At 45.8% G+C, this 24258-nt stretch overlaps 1 protein-coding gene across 1 annotated transcript in view; it reads left to right on the top strand.

The window, feature by feature from the left end:
- Positions 1-23705, top strand: part of LOC307245024 (melanoma receptor tyrosine-protein kinase) — a gene marked incomplete at its 3' end in the record, with an annotated part of 37123 nt that extends 13418 nt beyond the window's left edge. Inside the window, exons 2-27 of the mRNA XM_080020434.1 lie at positions 7576-7727; positions 9123-9330; positions 9633-9767; positions 10035-10103; positions 12486-12604; positions 13113-13254; positions 13549-13665; positions 14320-14446; positions 14704-14777; positions 15120-15210; positions 15384-15583; positions 16094-16226; positions 16506-16596; positions 16700-16857; positions 17340-17372; positions 18092-18236; positions 18464-18586; positions 18871-18969; positions 19444-19629; positions 20623-20778; positions 21080-21155; positions 21285-21431; positions 22169-22266; positions 22522-22665; positions 22911-23007; positions 23326-23705. Of these exons, the coding sequence (XP_079876560.1) occupies positions 7576-7727; positions 9123-9330; positions 9633-9767; positions 10035-10103; positions 12486-12604; positions 13113-13254; positions 13549-13665; positions 14320-14446; positions 14704-14777; positions 15120-15210; positions 15384-15583; positions 16094-16226; positions 16506-16596; positions 16700-16857; positions 17340-17372; positions 18092-18236; positions 18464-18586; positions 18871-18969; positions 19444-19629; positions 20623-20778; positions 21080-21155; positions 21285-21431; positions 22169-22266; positions 22522-22665; positions 22911-23007; positions 23326-23705 (3500 nt within the window). The remainder of the gene's footprint in view (positions 1-7575; positions 7728-9122; positions 9331-9632; positions 9768-10034; positions 10104-12485; positions 12605-13112; positions 13255-13548; positions 13666-14319; positions 14447-14703; positions 14778-15119; positions 15211-15383; positions 15584-16093; positions 16227-16505; positions 16597-16699; positions 16858-17339; positions 17373-18091; positions 18237-18463; positions 18587-18870; positions 18970-19443; positions 19630-20622; positions 20779-21079; positions 21156-21284; positions 21432-22168; positions 22267-22521; positions 22666-22910; positions 23008-23325) is intronic.
- Between the last annotated feature and the right edge of the window lie 553 nt (positions 23706-24258).

A 24258-nucleotide genomic window follows, 5' to 3' on the forward strand; every position in this document is an offset into this window, starting at 1 on the left:
GAGGCGAGCCTTAAACGCTGATCTTTACATTTACATTTAGCAGACGCTTTTATCCAAAGCGACTTACAATTGTTCAAACACCGACGGACGCAGCCATCAGGAGCAATTAGGGGTTAAGTGTCTTGCTCAAGGACACTACAGCATGCTAGCAGGAGGAGCCTGGGATCGAACCAGCAACCTTTAGATCACTAGACCACCAGCTCTACCGCCTGAGCTACCATCCCCATCTTGATCTTAGGTCAGTTTTATGAAGACATTGTATACAGACATCTGGCTGGAATTTTATTATTATATAATTTGTACACAAAATCAATGATTTGTGTTTGATCCATGAATCGACCAATACATTTCCTGGTTCAATTAGAATTGGTATTTAAACAGTCCTCTTCATCATGCTGTTCACATTTTGACATCATGAGTCCCAGACGACGTTTGAAGCCTCGCTATTGTGAGGCTTCAAACAGGATGTTCTCAGAGGGAAGTGGCCACTGAGCTTAGAGTGTCACAGAGCGTCATCAGCAGGTTGCAACAGAGATACAGAGACACTGGAAGAGTCACAGAAAGGCATAGAAGTGGACGTCCTTTGGCCACATCCCACACTGATGACCGCTTCATTGTGAACAGTGCCCTGCAGAACCGGATGATGAATGCCACTCAACTCCAGGCACATTTAAGGGAGGTGAGAAGCATCCAAGTGTCACGTCAGACCATTCGAAACCATTTACATCAGCGTGGTCTGTGTGCTAGACGACCTGCAAGGGTACCTGACCACACCACCAGGCACAGGCATCATTGTCTTGCATAGGCCAGGGAGCATTTACGCTGGACGAGGGACCAGTGGCCTCAGTGCTGTTCTCTGATGAAAGTCGATTCACGTTGAGCAGAAATGATGGCCGCCAACGATGTTGGAGACGTCAAGGAGAGCGCTATGCATCAGCCACTGTTGTCACCAGACGAGCCTTTGGTGGTGGTGATGTTACAGTGTGGGCAGGTGTGTCTAGTCAATACAGAACTGCCCTACCCTTTGCGAATGGTACAGTGACAAGCCCATACTACCTGAATAACATCATTAATTCAGTCAATGTGCCCCTGCATGAACAACACAGGCCTCATTTCATCTTCATGGACAACAATGCTCCAGCTCATCGAGGTCGCGTCATTAGGGAACGGCTGCTGGAGACTGGGGTACCCTCAAATGGAGTGGCCTGCACTTTCTCCAGACCTGAATCCCATAGAAAACCTATGGGAACAGTTGATTTGCTGTGTAGAGGCTCGTAACTCTGTACCCCAGAACCTCAATGACCTGAGGGCCGCCCTTCAAGAAGAGTGGGGGGCCAGGCCTCAGCAGACAATAGGTCGACTTGTGAACAGCATGAGACGTCGTTGTCAAGCTGTAATTGACGCTCAAGGGCACATGACAAGTTATAGAGACATTGACATTTTTTGTTGTGGTAAACCCACCACTGTTGTTGGCTTTTGTTTCAATAAATTGTTTGAGATGAGGAAATCACCATTGCATGCTTCTACTTAAATGCCCTACTTTCATGATATAATATCACTGTAGCGTGAAATTTTCCATAAATTTCACCTGAAAGCCAAATATCCCGAACTTTTTTTGTGTAGTGTATATATATATATATATATATAAATAAATTGGGTTGACTCATGTGGCACGCCTGACCTGGCTAAGAATTCGTTTGGCAGGGGGTAGGAGTGGACAGGAACTTAACAGCGATTGCAAAATACGATCTAATCACTGAGGGAAGTCATAGGAGAGCAGGAGCTGGGAGAGTGCAACATCCTCATACATCCCCCTGAACTGGAAGTGCAGTTTGACATGTCAGAGCTGTAGCTGAAGGAAGTCAGAGAGGTCGTCCTCAAAGCAAGGGCTAGCTCTGCTCCAGGACCAAGTGGCACTTTGTACAAAGTGTACAAGAACTGTCCCAAACTCCTACTGCGCATGTGGAGAATCCTGCGAGTCCTCTGGAGAAAAGGGAAGATCCCAGATCAATGGCGAGTGGCTGAAGGGGTGTGAATCCCGAAGGAGGAAAACTCCACCCAGATAGACCAGTTCCGTATCATCTCCCTGCTGTGTGTTGAGACGAAGATCATCTTCCGTGCGATTTCCAAGTGGCTGTGCACCTATCTGACTAAGAACACCTACATCAACACATCAGTCCGGGGGGCGGCATTTCAGGAATGCCGGGCTGTGTGGAACATACTGGTGTGGTGACACAGCTAATTCGGGAAGCCAGAGAGAACAAAGGTTAACCTGTCAGTGTTATGGCTTGCCCGGGCAAACGCACTCGGCTCCATTCCACATAAGCTAGTCCAGCTCACCCTGTTGAAACATCATGTCCCCGGCAGGTGTAGAGACCTCATCGCTGATTACTACAACAAATTCAGGATGAGGGTCTCTTCAGGAGCAACTACATCTAGTTGGCACAAGGTGGAGAGTGGCATCATCGCTGGGTGCACTCTCTCTGTGACACTGTTCTCCTTAGCCATGAATATGCTCACCAAGTCAGCTGAGCCAGAGTGCAGAGGGCCCCGGATGAATTCTGGACAGCGACAGCCACCCATCAGGGCATTCATGGATGACCTGGATCAAGCTTCCTTAGAGAGGAAGGTCATCAACCACCTCCGGAGATGGCTTGGACTACCAAGGAGCCTGAGCAGCATCGCACTCTATGGACGCAACAACAAGCTGCAGCTGCCCTTCAAATCCTTGGAGGAGGAATTCAAGGTGACGAGAGCTAGAGAAGTGGTGCAGTACAGGGTCTCAAGCGATCCGAAGGTGGCCAAAGCTGGAATCCAAGTGAGGACTGGCAGGAAGTGGAGGGCGGAGGACGCTGTCCAAGAGGCAGAAGCAAGGCTGCGTCACAGGAGCCTTGTGGGAGTGGTCACACGAGGCCGTGCAGGGCTAGGATTCTTTCCAACTCCTCAATTGAACACCAGAGGGAAGGAGAGGTGGCACCTTGTACAAGAGGAGGTGAGAGCAGCAGTGGAGGAGACAAGATCTTGCAAGGCTGTGGGGATGAAAAACAGGGAGCATGGACAGGACGGGAGAACGCGGTTGAGAGGAAGGTGACCTGGACTTCCTCATCCAGGCAGTTTATGATGTGCTTCCAAGCCCGTCTAACCTGCACACATGGGAGCAGAGACACCAGCATGCCCATTGTGTTCCAAGCAAGGAACCCTAGAGCACATCCTCAGCTGCTGCACTACGGCACTTGGAGAAGGACGGTACGGCTGGAGGCATGACCAAGTCCTTAAGACCATCGCTGAAGCCATCAGCACTGGACTTGAGTGGGCAAAGCAGTTCCGTCCCTCCAAGAAAACCATCGCCTTTGTCAGAGCTGGGGAGCAGGCAATCCCTGCCAGAAGAACACCTGCAGGCATCCTGACCTCCGCAAGAGACAGGCAGGACCTCGAGCGGCAGCTGACGTTCCCCAGCCACATTGCTGTTACCACTCTGCGACCAGACATCGTTCTCGTGTCTGAGACCACCAAGCAGGCTGTGCTGCTGGAGCAGACAGTCCCATGGGAAGACCGTCTGGAAGAAGCCTTTGAGAGGAAGCTCTCCAAATACACGGGACTGGTCAGCGACTGTCAGCAGGCTGGATGGAGAGCGAGGTGCCTCCCAGTGGAGGTAGGGTGCAGAGGTTTCGCCGCTTGTTCTTTGGCCAGAGCCTTCAGCAGTTTAGGCATCAAGGGAGAGAGAAAGAGGAGAGCCATCCACAGTACCACCGAAGCGGCAGAGAGGGCCTCAAGATGGCTGTGGCTCAAGAGAGGAGAACAGTGGAGACATGGTAGCTAGTCAGCCATCTGGACACAAACGGGGTCTGATCAGCCCCGGCTGGGTCACCTGGATGAGGGTGTATGATGTTGAAAGACCCGAAACACCCAATGATTCCAGGAACATAACTGATGATGTGTCCAGAGGCATCAGCAGATGTATTTACACAGCATATGAACCACAGGGAAGTCATATGATGTTAATAATCGTTAAAGGATACATATGTTATTTTCATTCAAAGTCTTATTTTTTCCCATCATTTGATTGTTCATAGAACAGCCATCACTGAATACTGTACGACGAAGGAACTTACCACTCTGCTGCATCTTCTCACTGCGCCTGAATGCAGTGCAATGGGGCAAACCTCTAAGCCTAAAAAAAGATAAATCTCCTTTTCGAAAAGGGGGAACTCACCTTAAAAGAGCTTTTAAAAGTGTTTGTAAAAATCGTACAATATTATCATATACCCATTTCCAAAAAATAGAAGTTATGTCTCCGTTTAAGGAAGGAAGGAAGTGAGACAATGAGATGATTCGTGTCAATGAAGAACTTAATAAAATAAAACCTTTAGTGTGGACTCCCCCGCCCCCACCCACCCCCACACACACACACACACACACACACAGACACACACACAGACACACACACACACACACACACACCTGGAATGGCTTAGGCCGCAAGACGAAAGGTAAAAGCTGCCCGAGATACACAATGACTGATCAGAACAAACCTGTTCTAAAGCAAACACTGACACAGTTTATGTTTGTGTGTAAGAGAGAAAGACAGAGAGAGAGCGAGAGAGAGAGAGAGAGAGAGAGAGAGAGAGAGAGAACGTTTTTAAAATCCTTTATTTATTTATTTAGTACTTACGATATACTAGGTATACGGTCCAAGCACAAAAAACCGGAAGACAATTAAATGGACAAAGCAATAAATAAATTAATACATATTAGTGATAATGATATAGCAATCATAATACAATCATCATTACTAAAAACTATTATTACTATAAAATTCTAAACCACATGAGAAAAAGGGGAAAAAACACCCATTTACAGTGTATCAACCAAACACAGTTACAAAAGGTCACATTTCCGTCAAATGCAGGGGTCAGACTACACAAATTCAGCCCGATTTTTACATGATTTTTTCGTGGCCGACAAATTTCCAGCGTCGGGCCCACAGTGGCTCAGGAGGTAGAGCGGGTCATCTAGTAATCGGAAGACTGCCGGTTTGATTCCCGGCTCCTCCTGGTAGCATGCTGATGTCCTTGTGTCCTTGAGCAAGACTGGAATAATTACTCCCCGGGCGCCGCTATATGGCAGCCCACTGCTCCTAGGTACTGGGGGTAAGAGGATGAGTAAAATGCAGAGAAATGCATTTCGTTGACGCAGTACTTGTACTTGCAATGACAATTAGTTGAATCGAATCGAAGTATTACGTAACCCCAATAGTCAGAAAAATTCATAATAATGAGCCATGTGCTCAGGGCGGGAGGCATAGGGAGGTGGAATCACACCAAGCATCATACCTAGCGCTTCTCTCGCCATGTTTGTTAACAGTTTCTTGACCCCCCCCGCCCCCCCCATGACCTATGAACTCAAGCAACGATGATTGGTCGGGTCATATTTGTGGTGTTGCCAGTCTCCTGACCAAGACACGGCGAGAATCGATTGACCATGATCAATAAATGATGAGACAATAAAAGACGAAAATATTGTGTAGTCGGATCCCGGCATTAAAAACAGAGCAAATGGTGTCCCCGTGGCACCACTGTTGTTTGAAATCCTGCACCTCACTCAGTAGTTTGTAAAACCTAAAATCAACCCACACCCTGGCTCTCACCAGAGCAGCAAACAACAGGGCACACTCTTTATTTACACCATTCTGTATTCTAGTTTTCTGCTTCTCTGCTTCTGGATTGATTACACAAATAAAAGCATTGACAGTAAGAGCAGCATGTCATATTCGCTAGTGGAGGTCACCTGACCTTTTGTTGAGTGGAGGCTCATAGAGAGCCCTCCACCCTGCTTTTATTGTGCTTTTACCCCCAGCTGCTCCCTCTATACTGCGTCCATCCTCCCCTCCAATTCTGTTCTGTTTAGTGTATGTGTGTGTGCGTGTGTGTGTGTGTGTGTGTGTGTGTGTGTGCGAGCGCGTGTGTGTGTGTGTGTGTGTGTACTGTACATGCGTAATCAGAAAGTACATAATCTATAGTATGTACAGATTTAGACAGAGATTCTCACACACACACACACACACACACACACACACACACACACTTCTAGGTAGATAGACAGATAGAAGGATAGAGTTATGGTGGGAGGGAAAGAGCTACAGGAAGAGAGTAAAAGAGGATAGAGGGATGAGGAAAGTATAAATGTGGTAGATAGAGAGAGAGGAGTGTTGGGGCAGTGTGGACAGCCTGACACGGACGAAGAGAGGAAGGGAGTCAAGAGGAAGGAAAGAGAAAACTAGAGGGAGTTATATGTGGGGGTCAGAGTGGTTATTTTTGAGGTTGCCCTCTTTCATCCTGTGTGGTTCAGATGTCGTCTCCCTCGCCGGCATGAACCTTGGGCTGGAAACCAGTTTAGCGTGTTCTGGGATCCTGGTCCCTGTCTGAATGGAGAGAGGGAGGGGGCGGGAGGGGGGAGGAAGAGATAAATCTGTGGGTTAAGATGAAGAGATGACACAAGTCCCACATGAAAAGTGTTTTTATTATTGCGGCAGTGACCGTGTGTGTGTGTGTGTTTTTGTGTGTGTGTGTGTGTGTGTGTGTGTGTGTTGTTGATGTTCTTGCTTGCGTGCATGCTGCAGTTGTTACAATCCAGTTAAGAGATAATAAAAACAGAGAGAGAAGGATGTCGACCCTCGAATAAATAAATAACATCTATGCATCCAGATGTGAAACTCTCCCTATGAGCCCACAACCTACAAGGTTGTCATGACAACACAGCCAACACTGCTGGTGTCATCACAGCAGGGGCTCCATCCAATAGGAATCCAACCAAAACAGCAGATCTATCTATCTATCTATCTATCTATCTATCTATCTATCTATCTATCTATCTATCTATCTATCTATCTATCTATCTATCTATCTATCTATCTATCTATCTATCTATCTATCTGTCTATCTATCTATCTATCTATCTATCTATCTATCTATCTATCTGTCTGTCTGTCTGTCTGTCTATTTATTTATCTTTTTATCTGTCTGTCTGTCTGTCTGTCTGTCTGTCTGTCTGTCTATCTGTCTGTCGATCATTATCTTTGAGATCTTTGAATTTTCACATGTTACCGGGGCTTCTTATAATTAAAGCCCCACCCTTGACCTTATTATCTCTGAAGGTTTTAATATTTTGGCACAGTGTGTGTGTGTTGACATCACAAAATGTCAGTACAATGTTCTCTCCAGTGAAGCGTATCCCATCATACTATGTTAGGGTGCACAATTCTAACCTAATAACGTCACAGATCATTGATGATATTGCTACTTCCTTAACCAACGTGAATTTGCTGGTGGACTGGAAGAGGGAGGTTCCCAAAAGATCCTGCCAAAAAATTGTATAAACACAATTGATAAACTGTTTAAACACCTCTTTTATTTGAGTTATTTTTTAGTCATCATGTGAGTTTGACATGCATCAAACACCCAAAATAGCAGAAATAAACTTGACGCACTTGCGGGATGAATGGGTCATTTTGGAGTGTGCAGGAAGCACACATCATCACATGTCAGATTTTCCATTTGCATTTCTTTCTTCTTTCAGTGTGTAAGGGCATCAAAAACGAGCTGACGCTGCTGGGCTCGTATGACGATCACTATGACAACCTGGTGAAGATCTACACCAACTGCACGGTGATCCTGGACCACCTGGAGATCACCCACATCCAGGCCCACCACGACCTGAGCTTCCTCCAGGTGCGCTGTCCTCTCTCCTCCTCTCTCCTCCTCTCCTCCTCTCCTCTCCTCCTCTCTTCTCTTCTCTTCTCTTCTCTTCTCTTCTCTTCTCTTCTCTTCTCTTCTCTTATCTTCTCTTCTGTTCACTTCTCTTCTCTTCTCTGCCCTTCTCCCCTCTCCTCCTCTCCTCTCTTCTCTTCTCTTCCCTTTTCCCCTCTCTTCCTCTCTTCTCTCGTCTTCTCTTATCTTCTCTCCTCTTCTCTTCTCTTCTCTTCTCTTCTCTTCTCTTCTCTTCTCTCCTCTTCTCTTCTCCCATCTCCCCTCGTCTCCTGTTATTCTCTCTTTCTTTGACCATGTTTTTTTTTTTTTTGACATACAACACAGAGTATTTGTATGCTCTTGCATCTAGAACAGAGTTAGTCTGCAAGTGGAGTTCAACTTCTCAACCTGCAAAGCAACTCTTTATTAATTCTTAAATCATCAAGAACTGCTGCAATAACTCCAGCTCCCAGAGAAGCCGGACGTCTGCGGAACAACACTCCCACGCTCAACCCCAAGGAGCATAACCCAGTCCCGGAGAGCGCGAGGAGACCCTGCACCCCTGAGGCGCACACATACAACCCATGTGCAGGCACAAGAGGCAGTCGCAGGCGCAGAACCAGGCACAGACGCCAGGCACAGATTGCAGGCCCAGAGCCAGGTCCCGCGCTAACAGACTGACACCCCGCCCGAACCGCCTGCAGGCAAGCCAGTGGGGCCCTCACAGCCACCCGCACAAGGGTAAGGCCCGCCCAACCACAGCTGGCCAGATGCCCCATCCAGTCACGAGCCCCGAGCGCCCACCCACATAGCCGGGTGTCCCCCCCCGACACCTGCAGGCCGCCAGATATGTGGGCCCTCCACCATCCCCAGCACTCGGGGCACCCGCCGCAGAGAAGCCGCGCAGCGGTACCAAAGGCTGACAACCGCCCCCCCCGCATCCCAACCCGCACCCACGACACCAAGCGGCCTCCCACGGGCCCCGGTAGGCAGCACACAATAAGCCACCAGGTGCAAGCCGCCAGGACTAGAGCCCAGCTGGCAGGGGACCCACCTGGCCGCCCCCAGGCCAACCACACCCTGCTGTTGGCAATTGCTGTTAAAATTGCGTGGTGTGGGGGTGTGAGTCCTCCAAGCAAGTCGAACCAGAATCACTCGCATCTTTTCTGCCCTGCAGACCCTGGTCTGGTCGAGTCTTGTTGGGAGTAGGATTTATGTGCTCTATGAGTGTATGTGTTCTAAACTTATATGAGTGGGATTAAAATTTCGGGATGGACGACAAGCACCTCTTGGCAGGAGCGTGACAAGCATAATTGCAGCTCCCCGCCACATCCCCACCCACACATACATACTGTACATATTTCTTTCTTACTCCAGTCGATCGAGGAAGTGGGCGGCTACGTTCTGATCGCCATGAACGAGGTGGATACCATCCCATTGATCAATCTGAGACTGATCAGAGGCCACACCCTCTATGAAAACACGTACGCTTTGACCGTGATGTCCAACTATGACGAGAACAGCACGTCCACCATGCTGAACTACACCAGCGGACTGAGGCACCTGCAGCTCAGCAGAATGACGGGTACACACATCACACGTGCACACACTGACCCAGTCGTCTAACCATCACAATTTGTCACTTGTCAAAGTCGCTCGGATCCTTACGCTTGTCCATTTTTCCTGCTTCCAACACATCGACTTCAAGAACTGACTGTTCACTTGCTGCCATTGTAACAAGATAATCAATGTTATTTACTTCAGCTGTCAGTGGTTTTAATGTTGTGGCTGATCGGTGTGTGTATGTATATATATATATATATATATATATATATATATATATATATATATATACTGTCTCTATATATTTGTCTTCTCTCCTCACAGAGATTGCGAAGGGAGGTGTGAAGTTCGCCCACAATCCTTTGCTGTGTAATGTTGAAACCATCCACTGGTGGGACATCGTGGACAAAACCAGCAATCCACGCATGAACTTCAAGATGGAGACGTATCCACGCAACTGTGGGTGGCATTATCAGAGCATGTGTTTATCCCTTTTCACTTGCCTTAATCTGACACTCTAATCTAGATAAACTGTTTCCTCCTCCTGGAATCCCAACTGCAGTCTTGGTTTGATTTCTGTGACTGCTTATTCAGTGCCTGTTTGTGTGTTTATGAGCCTTTGCTTATGTGTGTACTCTATTTGTGTTTTCCGGTTTGTGTGTGTGTGTGTGTGTGCGTGCGTGCGTGCGTGCGTGCGTGCGTGCGTGCGTGTGTGTGTGTTTCCAGGTCTGCAGTGTGATCCAGGTTGCCTGAATGGATCCTGTTGGGCAGCGGGACCAGAACACTGCCAGACATGTAAACCCCCTTCACACACATTGAGCTTCTATAAACACATTCTGTGTTCTACAAATACATAGTACTCTCTGTACTTTGTACTTGGTACAGTACAGAATTCACGGTTCAATACGGTTACAATAATTCAGCAACGTTTGAATAGAAACAAATTACAACTGTTGAAGATCAATTCAAATTCATGCATGAATTTGAAGTTCAACAAAGGCTTATACTGTAATTTCTTCTTCATCAGATTTATTTCTTATACCCTTAACCACTGCACAATTGGCATTTGTCACCATTGGGAAAGGAAAAACCTGGGTCACATGACCCTCCAATAGACCCGGGTTTTAATCGGCTCCACCTCAGATCACCTCTGATGTGAACAGGACACCGGGGTCGACCCGCTCATTTTGGCCCCTTTACCTGCACTATGCGACGTGCGTTGAAATTCCGGACGCTAGCGCATAAATAGACAGGGATATCCATGTGTCATTCCATCATTTCATATCCCATTTAGAATCCAAATTCAGAAGTCATTGACGTTTTTCTGCATGGGGAACTGTGAAATGTTGTGAGTGTGGGGATCGCACTGTGGAGAGCACAGCTGAGAACCTCCACACTCCCGATAATTTTGAACGGTTCAAAATACTTGTTTTCAAGTTTTACAGTCTTATGTCGTTGTTTGCTTATGTCGCTGTCTCCTCTACTGTTTTGTTCCCAATCACACTGGCACCATGACACGCCCTTTTCCGACATTTCTCCTGGCAACGGGAAAGGTGTCAATCAAATAAATCAGCTTGTATATCATTGTTTACCGTGAAACTTTAGGCCACAATATATCATATCTCACCGGTCCAGTATGCTTGTCCCTGTGTCTCTAGCCCCTTTACACAGCCTGTTCAAGGCTGGAATGTTGGGCCTTTATTCTGCCTCGCCACTCTGTGTAAAAGGTACGAACACGGGGCATTGTTGATCCACCTCTGCGCGGGCGGCGGAGGGAGTCACAGAGGCTTAACAGGGTGAAAACGCTGTTTGTGCTAAAGGCACAGTCGGCATGCCGGGACAGGGGTTTGACGTTTTGATGACCAGGTTTTTTGTAGCAGGGAAATAAACAAACTCCATTTGGGAACTGTACCATGTCAAGAGCAACGTTAAAACCTGTTAGGGCTGCAGTTATTCCTCTATAATCCCATTCAAATTTTTTTATATTGAAATATATTCAAAATTTTAATGCTCAAATTTAGAACTGGGGGGGCAATGGGCAGAATGGGCGTTAGATGACTGTTGCAGATACGGTACGCATAGCACCTGTGCATAGCAATCGTATTATATTCCTCCTCCTCCTCACGCCACTGTGATCACGGCATTATGCTGGAAAGCCGGCATCCATCTGAAATCACACAGGGGGGCGGCATTATGCCACCTTTGTTTGGTTTAGTGCAAAAGAGCAAAACTGTCAGAGACGGATTTTCTTTCCAACAGCATTGCAGGATCTCTGTGTAAAAGTAGTTTCTCTGTCTCTGCAAATCGAAGCTTCTTAAGAATAAGAACAATATATTTGCGTGAAAATTTGGAACTGAAACTCTGGGCGTGAGATAATAGTTAGTTAGATTATCGTTAGTGAAACAAGAACGCTGGACAACGCTTGATTTTTTTCCCCAACGTGGTCCGTTTTTTGGAATCCAAGAAGTAAATAATTCAGTGGAGGAATTGGCTGAGGACTGTACTTTTCCAAACAATGCAGGGTGCATGAAATACATATGGAGAACAAGGTGCACTAATGCAGTGTTGGGGAATGTTATTTTAAAAAGTAATGCGGTATACTTCATGGTAAATTAATATTAATATTAATATTAATAGTGACATTAATATTAATATTAATATTTCCATTGATATTGATATTAATATCAGTTATTATTGTTATTATTATTATTATTATTATTATTATTGTTGTTATTATTATTATTATTTTTATTATTACTATTATTATTATTATTATTATTATTTTGGAGCCAATACCACTAGGCCTATAAGAAACAGATGGGGCCAAATAAGAAGCTATTTGTTACGTACTTTCAAACCTGTATTACTGATCAAAGTGCAAATATTACACTTTGCATATTAGGAAACTGTTTCAATTTGTGTACTGTGTCCTACTTTTATGATATCAGCATGGAGGGTGCTCTGCACAAATCTTTATAGAAATTAGGATTTCAAGGATTTTGTTTTATAAAAAAACAAAAAACACGTGCGTATCAAGAGACCCCACGTGGGGTCGCCACCCCAAGATTGAGCACCCCTCCAATAATGTATTTGATGCATGATGGAGGCAGATCCTAGAAACTGATCAGAATATTCATAGTTACAAGCTGAGTTGTCTCCCACCCTCTGTCTCTCCAGTCACCAAGCTGCTGTGTGCAGAGCAGTGTTCTAGACGATGCCTCGGACCAAAACCTGGAGACTGTTGCAACGAGCACTGTGCTGCAGGCTGCACCGGACCTAAAGCCACGCAATGTCTGGTCAGTGTGTATGTGTGTGTGTGTGTGTGTGTGTGCGTGTGTGCGTGTGTGCTTGTGTGTGTCCGCTTAGGAAGATAGATACTTTATTTTTCCCCAGAGGGAAATTGCGGTGTGACAGCAGCTCACGTCAAAACAATGATAGTGATTGAATAAAAATAGAAAACAGTCGGCAATACGGTACGTAATAAACCTTAAAGTTTGATGAAAAATATAAAGAAAAAAATGGCAATATACATTCAATTTATAAATGATAATCAATATAATTGAAATGATAATCAATGAAAATTAAGCCTAAAAATAATTACAATAAACAAGTTAATAAAATAAAGTAATAAAATATATAATAATATAAAATAAAATTGTATATTAGTAATGAAAATTAACATGTTTTAACATTCCCCTCTCTGACTGTTAACTGTGTTTCTGTTCAACTTAACTTTTCTAACGTTCATCTTTCACACTCCCTATTTTTATCCTCCACTTAATCTCTTCTCTCCCCCCTTCTCAGGCCTGCACGGTCTTTAATGATGACGGTGTGTGTAAGGACAGCTGTCCCCCCCTCATGCTCTACGATCCCATCAAACAGCAGCTGATCACCAACCCTGACGCCAAGTACACCTTCGGCTCCAACTGCGTCAAGTTCTGCCCCCGTAAGCAGACTTTCACACGAGGGCCTTATCTGTGAGGGAAGGTCCAAGCTTGATGGAAAAAATACACATCAAGTCTCAGCATCCAACAGTGAATGAGGCAGCAACAGCCATAAGACCAAGATTTCTTTTTAATGATTATTAGATCATTCGATGATTAGATGTGTTGTCCTTTAAGATCTCTGCTTGATTTTAAAGCGCTGCATTGATACGATATTGGATTAAAAACAGTTATTTTCACTCCCACCATTTTTTACTTTACCGTGTATTATCTGTCTGCGTCTGTTTGTTGTGTAGATAACTACGTGGTCACGGACCACGGGGCATGCGTGAGGGCGTGCAGCGATGGGATGTATGAAGTCGAGGAGAACGGCGTTCAGCGCTGCAAGATATGCACCGGCCTCTGTTCAAAAGGTAGAGACATAGGTGGACATCCCTCCTAAATTAGTTGATTGGACAATTTCATCTGCACCCACTGGTGACAGAGGTATAAAACCAAGCAGTGAAACCTCCACACAAACATTCTCGGCCCACCGTAGGATGTCAGTCCATCAGATTTCCGTCCTGATAGAGCTTGGTGAAAGTGGAATAATGACCACACACAATAGTTTGGACTGAAGAGGGGAAATGTGAACGCTTCTAGACGATTCGATGCATCCAATACTCAACTTTTTGGACAAGGGCTGATTCCGGTCCCAGGATGACAATGCCCCCATGCAAAAAAAATGTAAAAAACCCGCCCAAACTCAACCCCATCAACCGCAGCCGCATTTTAGCCTTCTTTTCATGTTGAAAAGAAAGCTTGGAGCCAGGCCCAATAACCCCACACCTGGGCTCAACGTCATTAGCGGCTGAGTGGCACCAAAATCTCGGCAGCGACGCTCCAACATTTAGTGGAAAGCCTTCTCAGGGGAAGGACCAACTCCCATCCATGGCTTTGGAATGAGGTGTTTGACACATACTTGTGCTGTACACCTGCAGGGCAGTGCAGGGGCACGTCGTGTACATGCATAGACACATACACAGCTTTAAGGGAACGCTGAGCCGTCTCCGTCCTGTGTCCTGCAGACTGTAATGGGTTGGGAGTCGGCGCTTTGAACAACGCCCTGGCCATCAATGCCTCCAACATCGAACTGTTCAGAAACTGCACCAGGATCGTCGGCAGCGTGTCTTTCATCATGAACTCCTTCCACGGGTGAGAAACCAAGGCACTGCACAGCCCAGCCCCCGTCCCAAAAATGTTCTTCATTATTGTCATTATTGTGTTGTCTACAGAAAGAAGAGCCAGTAAGTCTTAGTTAGTATTAGTATATTAGTATGTTAGTATCCAGTATAATCAGGCTGACTGTTAAAGATCGGTGATCATAGTATCATAGTTTGACATTACAATACAGTGTCTTATACAATACACATGTCACCGGCAATAATTAGCTTCTTATCGTCTGTTCTCAGTGACCAATTCTATAATATCCCATCCATGGATCCTGCCAAACTGGAATACTTCAGGACAGTCAAGGAAATCACCGGTGGGTCAAATCTTCCAGTCACTCCTGACATCACAAGAACTGTATTCTAGACCAATCAGGCTATCAATCCATCAACAAACATGGTAAATACACAACCGCACCGCCTCAATTAAACCAGGAAGAATTGTGATCCAGTTGAAATCAGTAGCTTAAACAATGGAGTATCGAGAAAATCCTTTGAAATCATCATTTTTTTCTGACGACGTGTGTGTGTATGTGCTTGCTGTGTGGTGTGCATTCGTGTGTGTGTGTGTGTGTGTGTGTGTGTGTGTGTGTGTGTGTGTGTGTGTGTGTGTGTGTGTGTGCGTGCGTTGTGTGTTCCGTGCGTGGGTGCGTCGCCAGGGTACCTGATGGTCCAGTACTGGCCTGAGAACCTGGACTCATTGTCTGTCTTTGAGAACCTGGAGATCATCAGAGGAAGAACCACTCACCTGTAAGAAACAGACTTGATTGGTCAAGATAAGATAAGATCCCACCATCCCCTCAACCAAAAAATGTACGGGTTTGAAAAGTTTTGTTGTGTGTGTGTGTGTGTGTGTGTGTGTGTGTGTGTGTGTGTGTGTGTGTGTGTGTGTGTGTGTGTGTGTGTGTGTTACCCTTTCCCAGACATTTCAGTCTGGTGGTGTACCAAATCAATCACCTGCGCTGGTTGGGGCTCCGCTCTCTGAGGGAGATCAGCGCTGGGAAGGTAGTGGTGAGCGTCAACTCCCAGCTGTGCTACACCCAAGCGGAGCAGTGGAGGCCTCTGCTCCGCTCGGCACAACAGAGCGTGAGCGTGAACAAGAACGCGGACCCTCAGACCTGCGGTCAGTATTCATGCATCCGTCTGGAAAGTGACATAACTAATACCAGGGGTTCCCAAACTTTTTTCAGTGACTAAGCCCCCAACCCCCACACAATAAACTGTTATGTAGATTGTGTGGAGTGAGAAAATCAGGCTACACAAATATTTATCTTAAACCTTGAGAAAAAAGGCAAATCTGACAATAAAAAATTAAAGTCACTTGAAAATTGAAAATATATATCCAAACAAAAAGTAGAGTAAATATATATATATTTATCATATAATAATTTTGCTGCGGACCCCCTGGAATTCCTTCACGGACCCCTGCAGTATGCACCCGGTGTTAGTTTGTGTTCCTTTTTAATTTTTTTAGAAAACAACCCCTGTTTTGAGTTCTCTCTCTCTTTTCCCATCCGCTATTACTGACCCTCTCCTCACTTGTTCTCTCCATTTTTCCCTCTGTCATTTGATATATTTCCTCTTTGCTTTTTCATCTTCCTCTCAATCTCTTCCTGCCTCTTCCTATCTCCAGAAAGACAGAATCAAACCTGCGATGCGGAGTGCACGGATAAAGGCTGCTGGGGGCCGGGCCCCAAAATGTGTTTCTCCTGCCTGCATTACAGCCGTAGGGGGCGCTGTGTGCCACTCTGTAACTTGTTGCAGGGGTAAGACACAGACGCACACACACACACACATACACACACACACACACACACACACACACACACACACACACACACACAGGAAAGGACAATTAAGTGCTCATCTGTTAGTTTATTTGCGCTAAATATAATTTTTGAAAAGTAAATAATCATTACCACTACACGTTCACTACCTGCGATTGAAACTAATGACCTATCTGTCACACGTTGGTTTCATGCAGGGATAGTCCCCGATGCGTCACCGTGATCCTCATGCCTTGTTTGTCTGTGTCATCGCTGCAGAGATCCCAGAGAGGTTTTAGTCGAACGTACCTGCCTGGAATGTCACCCAGAATGCCTCGTGAGGAATGGAACGCCGACCTGCCACGGACAGGTACGGAGATGAGGGCCGCACGCGCAAATCCATTCAGCCGTCAGTCCATTGGTCCGTTTTCATTTCGATTTATTTCGAGGGCTCTCTCTCCGTGTACTCCCAGGGGCCCGACCGGTGTTTCCAGTGTGCGCATTTTAAGGACGGCCCCAACTGTGTGTCCCACTGTCTCAGCGTGGTCCTGGGAGACGCCGGCACCCCCATCCGGAAGTACGCGGACGGGAAGGCCCGGTGCCAGCCCTGCCACCGCAGCTGTACCCAGGGGTAGGAAACCAGTTAAACACAAACACACGCACGCACGCACGCACTCGCACAAACACACAGACACACACACAGACACACACACACACGCACACACACACCTATATAAACATATACACACACATGCATTGCACACATGCACTCTCAAATAATTTTGTGACAACATAACAAAACAAATTAATATGCTTTAGAATAGTAAATGGACACCTCCAACGAACATGTAGTGATTGTTTATGCATGAAAAGGAAACCATAAAAAATAAATATGAGTTTATATTTAAGTGATTTGATATTTTGCAACATATTTGATCAATAAACCTAGATTCATAATTTGACATTAGATTTGCCTGACATCGGCATGAAACCAAATGATATTAGTTGTCTTTATTTATTCATCTTTGTTTATTGTTTATACAGAAGGATCATCATAAACTTGCTGCCACAGGGTGTATATTGAGTGTTATTTAATCTCTCTTCTCCGTCTAGGTGCACGGGCCCTGGACTCGCTGGGTGTCAAAGGTTTGAATAATGTCTTACTTTATCTGTTCTCCTAGCAGTTCCTACTGTACTCATTCTCTGGGGTTATATGACCATTTAGAGCCCTAGGGGTGTTGCTTAGTTTTTTATTCTTAACAGATACCGCTCTCTATTTACTTATTAACACCCATGTAGGCCTGTTTTAAATACGACTTCAATCTATTCCGATATCTGTGATGTTATCACTTTTTTCTGTTCTTGGCTTATTATTTCTGTGTTTTAATTCTTCTTTGCTTTTATATGTATTTGTATTATATAAAGCACTTTGAATTACCCTTGTTTATAAAATGTGGCATACAATTCAACTTGTTTTGCCTTATTCTGCGTAATACAAGTCAATTGTGACACTTTTTTTATTGTTATGTAATGGCAACATTAAAGCAATGGCACTTCCATCCTTTCAAATGGAATAAAAAATGCGAAATATGACAAAATCAAGTCACTTTGACGAAAAATGTATGTTTCCGTAATTCTCAGTGAGACCAGGAGATCATTTTAAGGTTCCCAAAACTCGAAAATAGAGATCATCATGAGTGGTAATGAAGGGCTAAATGTGTGCGCTGACTAGTACTAAAACTAATACTAATACTCCTACTACTCCTCTCTAATTACCATCGAGGAGCAGTATTCTACTTTACCCCGTCTGATGTGATGTATTGTGTCTTCCCTGGGAATGAACCCGGTTCTGTATGTCCCTGCAGGGCCACCACTCACTCCATGACGGCCTTGGCCGTCGTGGGCGGACTCCTGGTGGCTGTCATCGTATGGCTGTCTGTCTTTGTGTTGCTACGCCGACGACACATCAAGAGGAAGAGGACTTTGCGCCGCCTGTTGCAAGAGAGAGAGGTTAGATAAAGAGGACACACGCACACACACAGGGCAGACGCACACTTATACAAACATACACACAAAGACACAAGCACACACAGTGCTGTATTAAGTTGACATAATCCCGTTTCCCTGTGTGTGTGTGTGTGTGTGTGTGTGTGTGTGTCTGTGTGTGTGTGTGTGTGTGGGTGTGTGTGTGTGTGCGCGCGCGTGTGTGTGTGCGCGCGCGTGTGCGCGTGCGTTAGTTGGTTGAACCACTGACTCCCAGTGGTGAGGCTCCTAACCAGGCCTTACTGAGGATACTGAAGGAGACGGAGTTCAAGAAGGTCCAAGTTCTTGGTTCTGGAGCCTTCGGGACTGTCTTCAAGGTGGGCCCGGTCACTTGAAGGGAGAACTGCTTTCCTTCCGGTTAGGCGTGGTTCTTTCAAGGTAGTCTTCCTTAAGGTAGTCCTGGTCACCTCCTGGTTACAACCTCAGGGATCTCTCAGGTTTTCTGGTACCTTTTATGGTCACTTATGGAATATGGTAACTTATATTCCAGTGTTTAACGAAAGTGTGGAGATGTCAAGATACTACTAGTTATTTAAGTGTGTTTGTGTATGTGTGTGTGTGTGTGTGTGTGTGTGTGCATGCGTGTGTGTGTGTGTTGCAGGGTCTATGGATTCCAGAAGGAGAGAATGTGAAGATCCCAGTGGCCATAAAGGTTCTCAGAGAAGCAACGTCTCCAAAAGCAAACAAAGAAATCCTGGATGTAAGACTCTGTCTGTCTGTCTGTCTGTCTGTCTGTATCTGTCTGACTTTGCCCCCCCCAATTAGGAATTGTTCCACAGTCACTACATCGAAATCAAACAAAACTGTTTTCAAAACCATTCCCACCTGTTCCTACTGTAGAATCCTTTGTTTTGAGGTGTATCGTGGGTGTTTTTGTCGACGGTATAGTGTTTTAATTTGACAGTTGAGATTAGGAGCACCCTCCAGAATGGCCTTCACCATTGTTAGTCCACTATGGGTGGAGCAGTCTTCACACAACAGATAAATATTCTTATTATTATTAATACTTTGCACTTGCCTTAAATTATCTGAACCAAATGAAATGTGTGTGTGTGTGTGTGTGTGTGTGTGTGTGTGTGTGTGTGTGTGCGTGCGTGCGTGCGTGCGTGCGTGCGTGCGTGTGGGTGCGTGCGTGCATGTGTGTTTGTGTTTTCTCTACGTGTGTGTCCTGCAGGAAGCCTACGTGATGGCCAGTGTGGACCACCCTCACGTGTGCCGCCTGTTGGGGATCTGCCTGACGTCCTCGGTGCAGCTGGTGACACAGCTGATGCCGTGCGGCTGCCTGCTGGACTACGTCCGCACCAACAGGGAGCAGATCGGCTCCCAGTGGCTGCTCAACTGGTGCGTCCAGATCGCCAAGGTAACACGACAGCGTCTTCTACGCACGCCGGGTATCCGGACGCCCTGAGAGCAGGCTTCCGTTCCGTGCCGTATATCTCCAACCGTCTGTCTGTCTCTCTGTCTGTCTGTCTCGCTTCCCCCCCGTCACTGCCTCTCAACTCTTGTTCCCAGCCTTGGGTCGATCCCTGCTTCAGGCAGCGGTCTTACCAGGATCACATGCAAAGCCTTCAGTGGTCTATTAGCTAACATACAGCAGGGCTTGCTGTGTGTGTGGTTTTGCGTGTGTGTGTGTGTGTGTGTGTGTGTGTGTGTGTGTGTGTGTGTGTGTGTGTGTGTGTGTGTGTGTGTGTGTGTGTGTGTGTGTGTGTGTGTGTGTGTGTGTGTGTGAGAGAGTGTGCGTGTGCGTGTGCGTTTAGTTTTTTCGTTGGGAGTTTGTTTGAATAGGCTTACTTACGCTCTTCAGGGTCTAATTTGCAACTACAACTCATTATTTATCCAGGATATGAAGTAATGTACTGTTGAAAAAGGCGAGGAGAGTATATTTATGTAGCGCATTTCAACAACAAGGCGATTAAATTTGCTTTACATAAAACATCAAAAGCATTAAGACAAAGTGCAAAGAAACACATTATAAAAGGACATAGAATGCATATAGTTAAAAATAGAATGCATAAAATGCATAAAAGATACAGTGCAGTGCAATAAATGAATCAAAGAAACCTTATTATTTAAACAATAAACAATTATTTTGCCTATTCCCCGAACAGCCTTTTATGTCCGTACATCTTTGTTTATGTGTCTTAAGTATCCTGGTGTGTGTGTGTGCACCTATTATCCAATTTGGTTTAATGTAGTATTTAATAATATTTTTGTGCTATGTATGTGTTTTATATAAAACGTAATAAGCAATCTTTGCTGAGATACCTCGGGAGTGGTTTAAATAGCAATGCTTTCATATATATTCTTTTGTTTGTTTTATTATTTTGTTGTTTTAACGGTGTACCCTGTGCAGGGGATGAACTACCTGGAAGAGCGCCACCTCGTGCACCGCGACCTCGCCGCGCGGAATGTCCTGGTGAAAACGCCGCAGCACGTCAAGATCACGGACTTCGGCCTCGCTCGACTCCTCACCTCGGACGAAAAAGAATACCACGCGGAGGGGGGCAAGGTGTGTGACGGAGCGACGGGCGAATAGAGAGCCAGTGAGACGGGGAGGGAGCGTGAGCCACACAGGTTCCAGCGCGTTTACCAGTCCAGTGAATAAATTCGCTGAGCCAGTTGCTACCCTGAAAGTCATATGAAAACATTCTTACATTATCTATTTCTACAATTTTAAAGCCCTGATTGTAAATATTACTCTAGTTAATGAGTTTATAATTGTGATGGATTTCTATAGTGAAAAAGGGGTCAATTCAACCTATCTAGAAGATGCTCTGCTGGACCAGGTTTTTCATCTCTTCCTCCCGCAGGTTCCTATTAAGTGGATGGCGCTGGAGTCCATCCTCCAGTGGACCTACACCCACCAGAGTGACGTCTGGAGCTATGGTGAGTCAGCTTCCCAACGTGGGTCCAAACGGCTCGTAAGCGCTGGGTGGCCCGACGAGAGGGGATCAGTTTATTTAATTGGTTCTTCTTCTCTTCTCCTCCTCCTCCTCCTCCTCCTCCCTCTTGCAGCTGTGACGGTGTGGGAGCTGATGACGTTTGGCTCCAAACCCTACGAGGGAATCCCGGCCAGCGAGATCGCCTCCATGCTGGAGAGAGGAGACCGACTGCCCCAGCCGCCCATCTGCACCATCGACGTCTACATGATCATGGTCAAATGTACGGAGAGAGAGAGAGAGAGAGAGAGAGAGTGAGAGAGAGAGAGAGAGAGAGAGAGAGAGAGAGAGAGAGAGAGAGAGAGATTTAGGTCAGGGGTTCCATTTCCTGTGTATGGAGCAGACACAGGAAAATGAGTGAGTGAGTCCATAAATTGAATTATGAGAATGGAAGCAAAATCCTTTGTCCTTCCCACCTTGAGTGGGTGGAGAAATCAGGGAGAAAGGGTGGGGGGGAGACAGAGAGAGAGAAAGAGATCTGTGATAGAATAAGATCAAAGCAGTGAATGAATGAATGGGTGAGTGCATCTCCCTCTCAATTATGGCTCTCAACAATGTCAATCTAACCTCCACGATATTCGTATTTACATTTATTCATTGATCAGACGCTTTTGTCCAAAGCGACTTACATGAGAGACTAGAAACAAACAAAGCATCGACCACTGGAGCACCTCCAACTTAAGTGCCTGAGCCGCCTATTTTTGAATTTAACGAGATACAAGCACAAGATACCTGTAAGGAATCAGAATAAAAGAAAAAAGTTGTGTTTTTATATTTCTTATTTTATATATATATATACATATATAAATATATATATATATATATATATATATATATATATATATATATATATATATATATATATATATATATATATATATTTATTTATATATATATAATTTTTTTATTTTTTTCTCTCACTGTATCCCTCCGACCTCTCTCTTCTCTGTCCGTCTGCAGGTTGGATGATTGATGCATCCAGTCGTCCCAGGTTCAGGGAGCTCATATCAGAATTCTCCAAGATGGCGAGAGACCCTTCCAGATACCTGGTCATACAGGTACACACAGCGTGCACACTGTGTGTGTGTGTGTGTGTGTGTGTGTGTGTGTGTGTGTGTGTGTGTGTGTGTGTGTGTGTGTGTGTGTGTGTGTGTGTGTTTGTGTTGCTTGCCTTAGAGAGTGACAAAATTCATTGTTTTATCTCTACTGGTGTGTGTGTGTGTGTGTGTGCATGTGCGTGTGTGTGTGTGGTGTGTGTGTATGTGTGTGTGTGTGTGTTTGTGTGTGTGTGTGTGCGTGTGTTTGTGTTGCAGGGGGATAAGCGCATGAACCTGCCCGGTCCGACAGACTCTCGTTTGTATTCTCGCCTTTTGAGCTCCGAGGATATGGACGACATGGTGGACGCTGACGAATACCTTCAGCCATGCAAAGCACTGGATCTACACTGCAGCGGCACGGTACACACACATACACACACACACACACACACACACACACACACACACACACACACACACACACACACACACACACACACACACACACAGATTCAAAACAGTATATGTACTTGAAACCCACCTACTCATGCAGTCATCAAACAGACAGTGAACATCTTCTTTACATGCTCTCTCTCTCTCTCTCTCTCTCTTTCTCTCTCTTTCTATCTTTCTCTCTCTCTCTCTCTCTCTCTCTTTCTCTGTAGAATGGTCATCCAGTCAGGGGTAACAGCATAGTTTTGCGTTACATCACAGACCCGACGCAAACAGCACTGAATAAGGAGGACTTCTTTTCTGGTCCAGGTACACACTGCAGGGCTCGCTGTGCGTGTGGTTTTGCTTGTGTGTGTGTGTGTGTGTGTGTGTGTGTGTGTGTGTGTGTGTGTGTGTGTGTGTGTGTGTGTGTGTGTGTGTGTATGTGTGTGCCTTTGTGCAAGATTGGAGCCACAGCTTGAAACCTGCGATAGCTTAACATCATCATCATCATCATCATCATCATCATCATCATCATCATAAAATCAATAAATCAATTATCAATGAAATAATTACAAGTTATTATTATTTTTATTATGACAAGAAATGTTTTTGAAGATTTTTATAATTGTCCTTCCTCCTCCCCAGAGTACATGAACCAGAGTCATGGTGGAACCAGCCTCAGCAGCAGGCTGTCGGAGGTTCTGAACCCCAACTACGAGGACCTGAGCCTGGGTTGGGGCGCTGCAGCGTTCCCTGCCGCACTGGAGCTCCCCTCTCTGACAGAGGAACCCAAGCTCCCCGACTCTCTCCCCGAGGGCCCCGAGTATCTGAACACGGCGCAGAGCTCCCTCCCCCGCCATCCTAACGACAGCTTGGACAACCCGGACTACCAGGCTGACTTCGTGCCACAAGACAAGTTTGCCGCCGGTCAGATGACGTCCACCGGTCGGAGCCTGTTTCTCCCAGCGGCGGAAAACCTGGAGTACCTGGGCCTGAGCGCCACACTGCAGCCTCCCGTCCGCTAGGGGGCAGCACGACTGGAACGCTCTTAATTTGTCTCACAGCGTGCGTTTGATAATTGTGGTTTTGCTGGAGCTTCCCAATGAAACTTGCCTAATTTCTTCTAGGCTATTAACTGAACGTTATTGTCTTTTTATACCTTACGGGACTTTAGCACAACCTCAGCATGACGACAGCGTACTGCTGGTGTAGGCGTCGGCCTTGGTCAGTCGGTCAGTTTACATGTGAGTCATGCTGAGTTTTAACTTGCAGAAAGAAACTAAGTTTGTTTGTATCATACATTTAACCGATTAAATTATTTGCAGAATCGTTATGGCTCTTGAAAACACAAAACAGTCCGCACACTTTGCTTGTTTTAACTGGAAGCCTTCTTCAGAGAGAGGGTGATCCAGCGGCCCTTCACTGGGCCCCTCTGTCCTTTCACTCCTTACCACTCGATGGTTACGTGTGCATATTTTGGGGCCGTCCGGTTGAGAGCTCTCGGAAGAGACGGATGTTGAACGACAACCTCATTCAGGGGCCTTTTTTCGCAGGTATCTTTGACAAATGTGTTTTGGG

Source organism: Zeus faber (genome assembly GCF_960531495.2).
Source record: "Zeus faber genome assembly, chromosome: 19".
Classification (NCBI taxonomy): domain Eukaryota; kingdom Metazoa; phylum Chordata; class Actinopteri; order Zeiformes; family Zeidae; genus Zeus; species Zeus faber.